At 38.8% G+C, this 12,851-nt stretch overlaps 1 protein-coding gene across 1 annotated transcript in view; it reads right to left on the reverse strand.

The window, feature by feature from the left end:
• The window catches only part of MICU2 (mitochondrial calcium uptake 2), a 149,346-nt gene that overhangs the window by 31,716 nt on the left and 104,779 nt on the right, over positions 1–12,851 (reverse strand). Inside the window, exons 3-5 of the mRNA XM_050914970.1 lie at positions 7,052–7,083; positions 6,865–6,940; positions 2,127–2,174 (exon numbers count right to left, since the gene is read on the reverse strand). Coding sequence (XP_050770927.1) covers positions 2,127–2,174; positions 6,865–6,940; positions 7,052–7,083 — 156 coding nt within the window. The remainder of the gene's footprint in view (positions 1–2,126; positions 2,175–6,864; positions 6,941–7,051; positions 7,084–12,851) is intronic.

The following is a 12,851-nucleotide window of genomic DNA, read 5'->3' on the forward strand; positions in this document are numbered from 1 at the left end:
TTTGTATGACAGGCAGCATGGTCTGGTCAGCAGTGTCCTGGAACCGGGACTCTGGAAACCTGGTGACTCTTTTCCTGTTTCCCTATTGCTTGGTTGGTGACTTAGAAGAAGTCATTTAAACATTAATGGCTGCTTTAAGAAATCTCACATTAATCCTGACTAGAGAGAGAGACAGGTTGTGTAACTGGGAGCTGACTGACATGGGATGCTTGTTAGGCAAAGATAGAGGCACTAACACTTGTTGACATTTGCTTTCAAACTGATTGGTATGATAACCCTCTGGGTAACCAAAGCAGCAACATTAGCACTGCATTTTTATCCTGCATCAAAAGGTGCCTTTGTTTCTGCAGTTCAATACATTCCTATATAAATTCTGTGAAAAATAATGTTACTTGATTGTCTGGAAAAGTGGAACAACTTGCTCTGGTACTGCTTCAATTTTCTAATTGTTTCAGCCAATAAATCAGCATGAATTTACTTTCAGCTGTCAAAGATTTTTAAAGAAATAGAATCTTTGGCATCTATTTCTGCAACTTTAATTAAGGTATTCTTCTGAAGTTATAATGTGGCTGTCGTGGTTGTCCTTTTTAAAAAAAAAAATCCCTCTTTTTTGAGTTGCAACAAATATTTTAAAATGAGCTTTCTAACTGGGCTAGACTCTTATATTATTTCTGATTTTAAAAACCGCTTGAACACATGGTATAACTCATGTTCAAGTTGCGTGTAGCACTGGACAGTCACTACTGGTGAAATAGTATATTTGTATGTTAAATCGGTTATCTTCATGCATATATACTACTTCATACTGTGTACTAGCTGAAGATTCCTAAGAGATCACCCTTCATGCTGCGTAGTAGGAACTAATGCAGTTCTGCTGAGAAATGACGTAAGTTGCAAAAAGGCTACCTAAACTGTGCGAGAGGTGTGTACTGACTGTCATTATCTGTGAAGGCTGGACATATTCTCTCCACTCTCTGGAGACCAACGTTACTTGTTCGTACTACGCTGTGAGAGAGTGGATTTCTAGAACAAGGAAAATTTGTCAATTTGTTTAAGTCCCTGCCATGGACCTTGCAGCCATGGAAGTGATGAGGCTCAAGCATCTACAGTCCACTGGCATAAGAGTGATTGCTTCCTTCTCTCCTTTCCCCACCCACTGATACTGTGAGATCTAGTATGCCTTGCTTAAAATGTTAGACCTGTAGAAGTCAGTCAAACAAGACTGCATGTGGACTATTACATGGACATGCATGTGGACTACTCCACTACTAGTCTATGGGTCTCACTGTGTAATGCTCATTGCACACATCTTATCTCAAATCTCGGTATTTTCCAACATCACCTACACTTCATCAGAACAGCACAGGGAGGTGGCAAGCATGGCACAGAGTAAGTATGGCTGAGGAAACCCAGAAAATCCAAGATCACTTCCACGCACAATAAAAAAATGCCTGCTGTTTGCTGATAAAGCAAGTACCGAACAAAAAAGCTTTTTAAAAAAGTTTCTGATAAAGGAAGGAGGCAAAGGAGGGGGCAGAAATATATGCAAAATACTTGGAGGAAATAAAGTCAAAAGGAAGAGAGGGGGGAAAAAAAAGGATTAATAAGTCAAACAAAAAGACACTGCAGAACTCTGCTGTTTACATATATCATCCATTGCATGTCTGAACACATGAATAATAGGCAACAACCTTTCAGACACAACTTTTTACACCACTGCATAAGCTATAATGTTAATGTCTCATTGTCCAGAATGACTAAAACTACTATCCAGAAGACAAATTATTTATCTTCCCTTACTGTTCTTCTTCCCCTTATTATGTGGTCCTGTAACCAATGTCTCCCCTCTCCCAAAGTCTCTTGAAAGACTTTCCTGATCCCCTGATGCAGGGATTATCATGATTTTTGAAGTACTGCTATGGACCAATGATGACACTATGAAAGTAAGTTGCAATCAATTAAAGTTATATCCATTTATATTAATGCCTTATCACTCTATATACAATAGTTCTTTATGTTTTACTATAATGTAGAAATTTAGAAGTTAAAAATATCAGAAGTTGTTCCTGGAAAGCTGTTAGTAGCTGAGTATTTAAGCATATGTATTTTAAATATATAATACTTACTCGTAAGGATTGTCAGCAAAAATAGGTACTCTGCATAAGATATCAACCCTGAAATAAAAGAGTTAAAAAATGACTTGCAAAAAAAATTAAATACTTATAGCAAGACTTGAAAGATCAAATCTTATAAATATAAAAAAATGTAGTTTAACATCATATTAAATAGGTTATTAAAGTAAGCCATGTTATTATTTAATAAAGTTTTTACTTCTGTTTTTAGTACTCTGAAGGTAAAATTCCCCATCCAGAGACTAATCAATGTTCATGTCTAAGCAAGAAAGTAAGGTTTATTTGGTATTAAGAAAAGGCCTACACTAAATCTTTGGATTCGCACTGAAAACATTCAATGTTTATATAAAAGGTAAATAAATTAAATGCACTTTGTCACATTTAGTACCTGGGAGGAGAACTACTCTAACATTACCCTGAAGGATCAAAGTCCTCCATCCTTTGGCAGGCTCACGAAGGCGGAGAATAGCTTCCCTCTAATTCTCAAGGGGAACATGGCAACACGCAAAGCTGCCAAGCTGCTAGATTGTGCTGATAGTACTGCTGGGCCGCATGCCAAGAGGAGGCTTCTTTTTTTTTTTTTTTTTAAATAGGAACATGTCCTTTCTACAAGGTGAAAGTATTTTCCTCCCTTTTGAAGGAAAATTCCAGTGTTTTCCTTTGAAATACCGCCTTAAGTGAAAAGCCTGAACAAACACAAAGATGCGATAGCGTCAAAATAGAGCGTACCAGCTAAAGATAGAGAGCGCATAACAAGGGTGGTTAAACAACAGAATCTGAACCATCTGCCCTGCAATAATGTTTGCAGAAAAAATGTAAAGGGCTTTTTTATAAATCACTTTTCAAAATAACCGAGCTACTTTTAACTTGTGAGCTAAACATTGTATAATGCTGAAGCTGCTTAAAATAATGAAGTTCAAACATGCCTATCTGTGCAAAGATAAACTATTTTTTATAATATATATTTAGTTAATTGATAGATAAGGAATCCACTTAAGCTTCAGTGATAAACAATTAACTTCTGACAAATTACTACACAGAGCCAACAGCATTTGTATTTGTATCACTCAGATAGTGACTTAACGCTTTTGTTTCAAGTACCAGAGTTCAGAAATATTAAATTGCTGAATGCAAGAGTCTGAAAATACGAGAACAAGTTTTAGCTGAAGGCAGGTCTAATGCTGATCCTGTTGCCAACTCACTCTGGTTCTATATCTCAGCTCTCCTCTCCATCAAAATAGGGCTATTCACCCTATTATCCAGCATGCATCATGTGTAAATCAGCACAGTACTACAGTCATACAATACACTGTGGAAATAAAAAATACTTTCATCTCAAAGATTTAGTTTTGCTTACGAGTTTTAGGGTTACTGCCATTGCAAGAATGTAAATTATTATTTGCATTGCTGTAAAACTTGGAATCATGTTCCTAGACAAAGTGTCCAGGATTTCTACAAATTTGAAACCAAACAAACAGAGAAAGAACTCCTACTCCATTTTTTTTAGCTTATATGCCTAAGTATAAGACAAGATAAAAAAATGGATAGAAACAAATAGGGGAGGAAAAGGAATCAAGCAAATAGTGCGATGGGCAGCAATCAAGATTCCTGCTCCCTAATTTTGTGTGTGACACAGCAAAAGAATCCTTAAAGGAAGAATATAAAGGAAGACAAGGACGTAACTTTTCAAGTCTATATAGAAAACGCCTCCCAGTCATGGACTGCAACACTGTCAGCACAAAGATCCCTGCCTGAAAATTTAACCAGCAAGTGATGAAGGCCAGCATCACTGGCCAAGGAGAAGTGGGAGTCTGCCTCTCGGCTGTCTTGAGATGTGCTGCACAGGGATAGTCTAGGAAAGACCTGGAAGGTAAAGACAAGCAGCTTATGCTAGATAAAACAGAACAAGGAGAGCCCAGTGTTGGGATACAAAAGAAGAGATGACATACTCTAAGGAGTCATGTAAGAAAAACATATTTATCAAAGCATTTGAAAGGATATTAACATGGCAGATTATGTTTGTTAAGTCAGAGAAAAAAAAGTCATAATAATTGAGATAGAAAATGCTGAGCGCCTGGAGAGTTTTAGCTATATGGGTAGACAGGGAACATTGTACCTTATAAAATTTTGCAGAAAGATTCTGCAAAATTTATATGGAGATGGTAGGATGTAAAGAAAAGACCAATTTAAAGATAACACCCTGCTTATTGGTTCAAGGGAGAAGCATGACGGCTCTATTCACTCGAATTGCAGAGGGCTGGAAAGAAGAGCCTTGCAAGAAATGGCTGGGGCAAGACACAGACTCTGTTTTCATCATCTTATCATAAGCTGATTGAAAAGTCGCTATAATGAAAAAAATTCTTGATTGTTCTTTAAAACCTGTCTCAGTGCCTTAAAGCAAATCCACAGCCTGTCTGATATTTTCTAGCAGACTGATTATACTAAAATAATTTGAGATAAGATTTTGTTAACTTGTGGACTCATTTCCATAAAAATTCTTCTTTTAATTTTACTGTCCTTTTACTACCTGTAGTGAATGGCCAATTTACCTTATCCATAAAGTAAATTAAATATTTTGGTAATTTTCTTTATTCTACAGTAATCATTACAAAGTTACTCAAATTAAAAGATGCAGTGCAACAAATTTAAAAAAAAAACATAGAAAATTGTATTAATGTCCAAGCAAAATTTAAAAGATATAAGCTTCACATACTGTTGAATGACTCAGCATACCTGCAGCCAAGTATTTGCAGTTAGCACTGACAAAATACTGTCATTTTCTAATACTAAATCAACCCTCCCTATCCCGCCCTGGAAATCTCTACCCGCAAACATTATAGCAAATGCTGACAGTACAATATTCTTATTGCTGCGTAAGTCATAAGTATACCCACAAAATATGACATGAATTTTAAAACTGCCCACTAGAAGGCAGAATTCCCTAGCGTTATGTTTTACAAACTGGACTGATGACAGTTTTCCCTCTACTCGATATTTAAATAACATTGTGAAGGTAGTTAAAATAATCTCAGCTAAACAGTTGAACAGGTGTAGATTCACTATTCTGGTACTTGTAAAAGCAGTATTTAATACATAAATATTTACATTTTTAAAATGTAATAATAATGCATCTCAAAGCAAAAGCATCAAAGTCACTAAAGAGGCATCATGACCAAAAACTGTAAAAACTCCATGTGTTGTGGAGACATATGGATGACTGCACTGAATGTTCCTGCATCGTCTCAAACTCCTACCTGACCTTTGAAGGACAGAGCATACAGACCCACAGTCCTAAGCAAGGGGAGATCAATGCCTTGTCCAGAATGCAAAAGATGTCAGGCTGAGCGTATCACCGAGCCCACCTTCTGCCAAGCAGTCAGCTGGGAGAGGTGCAATAAAAGGAGGCTGCACTGATTTGCTATGTTTTCACTTTCTGTTGGTGGTTTCCCGGTTTTCCCAGGCAGAGTGCTGTGGGGATTTGCAGTGTCAACCACTAGAAAAAGAAAGGCTCTAAAAAAGCAGGGATAGAGAAAGAATATCTAAGAGTTAAAGACTGGGAATCCTTTAAACCCAATCCTGGGAAAGCACATGATGTTTAGTAATTTGAAAAGGCAGGGAATGACTATTCAATACAAAATCCAGCCTTCCCTAGGAGATGAAAAAATTGTTCAACTTGTTCAGAGATGTTTCAGGGCTGCTGGGGTATACTGGGGCTTGCAGGAGTGGACTGACAAGCAAGGCACGCAGCTGAAGACCCCTCCACATCTGCACAAGGATGCAAGAAATGAACCGCAGACAGAAGAGGCCATGAGGCCAAAGGCCAGGCGAAACGCTGCAGGCTGAGATGCAGGGCTGCTCTCTTGGCACAACCTGCCAACCATGCCTGGGGATCTGCTGTGCATGGAGAGAGTGTGGCTCATGCCTGCCAAGGAACTGCAGCAGTGCAAAGGCAGCTTTATTTTCCAGAAACATCCACTGGATAAGGGATTCAGGCTGAACTCTACGATACAGAAAGTTTGTGAATAGATGCTGTCGGTCTTTCTCATTAGTTTGGGGATTTCAGTCTTTGTTACTGGTGAAATGGTTAATTACTCATCTATTTGGTTTCCTTGATCCTCTTGTTTGTTTTCTCCCTTCAATTAATTTATGCTAATGATGTGTTTATTTGGTGTTCTTTAATTCCCTGTTGTTATACAAACAATACCCCAGCTCTCAGAGTTTTCTCTTTATGTAGCCCGATACAAGGTGGAAATGCTGGGTGAAAAGAAACCGAAGCACATCGGTGCTGTGAAGGGCCACCGAGTTCCTGATGAGGGAGAAATAAGTTCAACTGCTCTTTGAATCAAGGATGCCACTTTACATAACTAGATACAAATTTCAGTTTTATTCTTAGTTTCTGTGCATTTAAGTTAGATAGCGAAACAGCAGCTTATTAACAACACGTCTTAAAAGTCCATTTTGTGCTGAAGTCACCCCTTTAGCCCCTTTCTCTTCTCTAAGTAGGCTTTTCGATTTCTTCCACGTTGCCTCCTGCACCTCAGAAGGCTTTCAATTCCCAGCCCTGCCTCTTTACTCTCTCTTGCATAACTGAGAGATTTGCCAAGGAGGCAGCTACTGGCTAGATGGGGATGAAGTCAAAGCCATGAAACCTTCCTTAAAAATACATTCAATACATATCATATAATGAGATAAAAAGCAAGATGTATTTTTCAGTATCAAAAGTGCGCGTTACCTTTATCACCAAGCTCTCTAAAAAAGGTCGGTCCTGGTTTAGCTTTGGCAACACACAGCAGTGCAGCATCCACCTCCTTCAAAGACACAAACAAAATATAAAGCCAGTTTTGAAAGAGAAGTCTATTTGGTTGGGTAACAGAAAGAATGCAAGTTCTTTTGAAGAAGGAAAGGAACATTTTGCTTACCTTTTTTGTCAGTTTCTTGGCTGAGGCTTTCCCTATAATAAAAAAAATCATCATCATTCAATAACAAACTGACTTTAAACTTTGATCAGGTTCTGTGGCATTTCTTCAGATTTTTATGGGTAAATGCTAAGTAATATGAAACAGAATATTTTGCAACAGGCAGTTTGTTTCTAATTCCCGCAACGATCACGAAAGGACAACATTTAAAAATCACATGAGCAGTCTGTTCAAATGTTCTTGCAACCTAGATGAAACCTCAGCCCACTTTGGTATCTATGACTGACTTACTAGTATGATTTTGCATACTTGCTACAAATGTAGTACAGATTCCAAAGCAAGATTATACAGTAAGAAACAACTGTAGTATTTACAAAGAGATTTACATGCACACATAATAATCATTCAAGTGCAGGTTGAGTATGCAAAAGCTAAGAAATACTAAAAAAGAAAAAAAAAGAATGAAAATGTTGATGTTTCTATTAAGCAGAAGTAAACTGAACAACTCTGCCTCCTGAAACAGCATCAGATGAAACCATGCAAACTCCTAAGTGTTTATCAGTAGGTTCAAGTCTATACACTCGAATAGGGGAGCCACTGGCAGCAGTATAGGTTGTATTCCTGTGTAAATCGCCCGTTTGAGGAGCTGCGATGTATCATCAGTGGAACGTTTCAGCTGGTTAGGCAGGGACCACAGAAATCCGGTGGTCATGGACTGCCAGGAGCTGTGCTCCATCCCTTCTCAGTCTGTCTGCCCTATCACAGCAGTCTGTCTCCTCAGCATTTCTCCTCATACAGTTCTTAAAACTCTGTGTCCTTCACTCTTACCACTCTCAGCTCATCACTTCCTTCCTTCATCACCAGTTCCTCTGTATTCCAGCCAGCCATTCCCTCCTATTTATTCACACTGTGTAAGCACAGGCCGAGCTGCTTGCATTTGCTCTGAGGATTGGTGCCCCTGTGTGGAGCAGCCTGCTTTGCTCCATACTCAGACTCCAAGGCTTACTCTGCTGCTTCACGGGCATCTTGCATCTGAAGGGTCACCAGCGCAGCACTGCTGTTTGGAAACGGACATGATGGAGGCAGCCTAGTGGGCAGCTGTCAGCAAACTTCTACCAAGCATTTTCACGTGCCCATAATTTAGCCAGACAGAGCTGCATTCTCAGTATTCCATAAAGCTGGCAAAAGACATGCCCAGCTGCAGGGCTCTCCACCGGCAACTTTTGGCTTTGGATGAGGGAAGCTGCTGGAACATCTCAACCAGCAACAGTTCATTTTTCAGCACAGGCAAACCAGTGCCCTGGCCTCTGCTCCCTGAACTGGCAGTAACAGTTTTGCTGATAAATTCCTCTCCCCAACTCCCCTCCCCCAAATCAGCCTAAGGCAGACACCTGGCACATAACATTTCAACCCAAATGTTTAAGTTTGACAAAAGTTATAAGCAACTAAAATTAGGGTTTTAATACTGGAGTGTTGAGTGACCCCAGCAACAGGTGTTGCCAGCACCACCTGTTACTGTGGATGAATACATTTTTGTGCAGTGCGTGTACATATATTTACACCCATATACACACACATATATAAAGCTACATAGATAGATACCTTCTAGCTCAAAGGACGTATGAAATCCTCTACTTTGCCTCATCTGAGATAAAAGAAGTCAGACTAATAACAGTCTGGGATAACAAGCAAAAATCACTACATCCAGTAAGGCTGAGTCCTGAGCAGTGCGATGTAATACCACAGTTTAACACTGTTCACTGCTGCAGAGCATTTTAAAGAATGGCTATTTAGCAAACTAAGTGATTCAGATCTCAGCTTTGAAATGTCACCTCCTGTGTACAGTGCATTTCAACGTGGAATTAAACTACAGCAGCTCTTTCGGCTCTGGGAGACCCACAGAGCGAGAAGCCTTATAGGAGGGAATGAGTCAGGCTGCGTAAAACAGTATCTGAAAGAAAAAAGGGAAAACCACCCCACAATGTTTTTCACTGTGAATGCTCTTTGTACTTGTTGTCTGTATTGAAGCCAGCCATACACCCTTATTTGGCTAACAGCAGCTCCACTCATTCCATTCTCCTGGTGGCCCCAAGAGCATCACATCTGGGATGCCATCTGCTACTGCTGCAGTGGACCGGGCAGTAGCCTTTTGCCAGCATCCAGGAGGATGATGAAGGGAGACAAGCTGGACTCTGTGAGCTGGAACAGCAAAGGCATGAATAATTGATGCAAGGTAAGGAGAAAGCACTGGGAGCTACCGCTGAGACACTAGTTGGCTAAGTTTGTAAGGCTCTACACTTGCTTAAGTCCGTGTTTCTTTTCTTCGTGTTGTATTCAACTCTGAAACACTTCAGCTACCCAGTTTTAGGGGACATATTCTCAATGAGAATTACCCTACCTTGATAAAAATTAAGAAAGGGAAGGAAAATCTGTTGTAGACATATGGACTCTCTTTTCACCAGCCAGCAGTCACAACTGCAACTGCCTAGAGCTCATACAAATGGCTGTAGCAGCCATCAACATCTGCCCTCTTGCATTCAGCTATAGCCACCCTCCAGAGGACGTTCAAGATGTTGACATGCCGACTGACCTCCTTCAGAGATGAAAAGACAGTAACAACAATGCTACAGAGGTGCTCATGCTACCCTTGACCGGGAAATCTTGGCATGGGTGAAAGGACTAGTGGAGGAGAGGAAGAGGAAGTCTTTGCTGAGTGGCAGAAGAGGACAGTCACATCACCCCAGGATGTGGTGAGGGGCAGAAAGAGGTGGGTGAGTCAGTCCCTGCCACAACTGACTGCACAAGGGCAGCTGCTACAATAAAAGAGGAAAAAAGGCAGGAGGGGAAGGGAAAGGTTGAGAGATAAACAAAGACATTTCTACTTTTCTAAGTAGTAAATACAGCAGAGTAATAAACGTGGAGACTTTTAATGGTGCTCTTCTCAAATGGGCTTCAAAATCAAAAGATTTAATAACCTAGTCAAATGAAAATATCATACCGATGTCAGCAAGCATGTGTACCGGTATGCCAAGAATTTTTTTGAAAAAACCTGACATTTGGGACACAAGTGTTATTTTTCATATTGCCGTTTGTGTACAGTATTAGAATACAATCTTATAATAATGTAATAATTTAAACTGTAGAATGAGTTTCCTTCAGTAATTATTTGAATATTTTCTAAGAATTAAATCCATTTATATTCTATTGGTACTGTGACCATATAAAATAATCTGTGAAGACTCAAATCTCAGTTTTCACTTGGAAACATTGGCTACTTTTATTGTAGCACTCATAATATTCCTTGAATACTGATTTAGCTCTTGGTGCTTATTCTCTCCATTTATTAACTCCCTAACAATGAGATCCCTTTAAACACCAACAAGGAAAGCTCTGTTAATATCGCACACTACCATATCAAATGCGCAGCCCTCTGAGGAACCAGGTCTTTTAGTGCCTTGTCTACAATAACTAGGAAAAGAAGGTTAACTCCTCTTTGCAGAAAATGCACTGCAAAGGTATGAACAGTTTTCTTAGCCAGTTCGGACACTGAAAAAAAAAAAAAAAAGCCTCTTCCTTTCTATCAATTAAATCTTGGTGCTGTCATTCCTGACACGTGACTACAAATATATCAGGATCTAAGTCTCTCTCTGAGGAGTACAGGCAATGGTTGTAATTATTAGGAACTATTTCATCTAATAAGATCTGCACGATGCACTTTTCTATAGTTTTATTCTTCTACCTTGACAGATTCTTACTAATAGGTAAATTAATGACATATTAGAAAATTTGTTTGTAGTAGTAACAGTCTTACTTTGGTATCAGAAAAAGAAACTTGGAATTTTTATTGTTTTGAACTTGAATGAATGAGAAGAAAAACAACTTTTTTTTTTTCCTGCAGACCTGCCAAGACTGTGATGGAATTCTGCCTTAAAGGACAGTGAGTATTTTCAAGGGTCTCTACATATTTTACAGATGCTATCATCTAATTTTCACCATCTATAGCGGATCCATGAAACAACAATGAGGTACAGACACACCTTTCATGGACAAAAAGCCATTTTAGCTTTTCAAGTTGAATGAATACTGACTCTACTTAGAAGCACACAAATTTTGTGCTGTTAGCCAAGAGAGTTAGCTGACAACTGTAATTAAGAAAACACTGCCAAGAGCAGCTACGTCAGCCTTAATTTGCCCTCGGCAAACCTGGGTTTTTGTCACATACATTTCTCACATTAGAAGTGTTTCCATCATCTATCAGTTTTTTACAGTAAGATGTAGAATGGACCCAACATCAATGTTAGGATTAACATTAGGAAAGGGCTGAATTAAACAAGTACCCACTTGCACTCAGTAACACCCATTTACACCTGTACAGCTAAGGAAAGGCTTAGATCTGACAAAAGACATTTAGAGCCAAAGAATGAACAAAAATCACTAAGATCAACCATTATAACAACATTAATCAAATGCCAAAGCAAAAGTAGAGAAGTTACTACTATCTGCAAGAAAATATAATTTTACATGTCTGCAAGATTGCTCTGTTTTTGTAATATGGAAATTAAAATTAATTTTTGAATCAATCTTTCTCCACAGCCTTTACTTCAAATGAGAACAGTATAAAACAGGTATCCCTTCCTAGGATTACAACAAACTCCTGTCCCTTTTATCAGCAAAGTCACTGAGATGGTGTGACCAGAATCTCTTTTTAGCTCCATTTCAGACAGACACAGTGATAAACAAGTAAAAAAAAAAAAATTGTCCTCCCAGTTTTTTAATTTTAGATGGCAATCATTGCTATCTTTGCTGAAGCTTGGCAAGTTCAAAGTCATACTGGGGTACTAGGAAACCGTTTGTTTTTTCATGAAAAATTAAGACGAGAATAGCATCAAGTATGTCACAATTCAAATTCTGATTCTGCAAGATGAGTAAAACAAACCTTTTAAACTGGACGGGATTTCAGCACAGTCGTAATCTGAGGATCAGGACGTTTTAAAAACCAAACCCACTCTGCGCAGCTCATGCCGTGGCCTTTACAGCAGAGCCCACCCTACAGCCTTGCCTGCCATGGGAACAAGAATTTGTATTTCTCTGTTTTAGCCGGCTGCCAGCTTTCACACAAGCTGAACTCTGAGAATCCTGCCCCTGCGCCCTGGCAAGCTGGGTTAGATAAGAATCGTGTATGTTGATTTCCTTGGGGAGATCCCATTAAAATTTTTGTTTAAATTAGCCTGAAATAGAAGATCACTGAAATTCAATAGCTTGTATTTCATTCCCAGTGCTCTCTCAGGTATTTTTTATGATACTGGACAAGTACCTTATCTCAACAAGTTTACCCATCTTATTTATGTTCTCAGCTCTTTAAAGCTCTTCTATGCATTTATAAAGTACTTACTGCTAATGAAATCAATAACGTAAAGGGCAAAATTCAAGCCAGTAATCAGTTCTTTAAGGCCTCCTTTTGAAATATTGGTGATATTGGAGATAAATCAAGAATAGCCAAAAAAATTAAGGCTTTTTGAAAGCATGACAAACCAAGTGGTCAGACTCAAGCATGACAAACCAAGTGGTGAGCTATGATAGCTCCTGGCAAACCAATATCTGAATAATAAATGAGTGTGCTATTTAAATGAATTAAGAATCCACTTCAGCTAGAAAGCTTTTACTGAACTAGTGCATTGCTCCATTGAAAGATAATTGATAAAAGTAATTTCAATCACACGAATTAGTGAATTGAACCACCTGAATTAAAATCCAAATATGCCCAGCGGAAAAGGCAATTTGCAATAATAGAAGCTTCTGATAT

The sequence above is a fragment of the Gymnogyps californianus genome, chromosome 1, assembly GCF_018139145.2.
Source record: "Gymnogyps californianus isolate 813 chromosome 1, ASM1813914v2, whole genome shotgun sequence".
Classification (NCBI taxonomy): domain Eukaryota; kingdom Metazoa; phylum Chordata; class Aves; order Accipitriformes; family Cathartidae; genus Gymnogyps; species Gymnogyps californianus.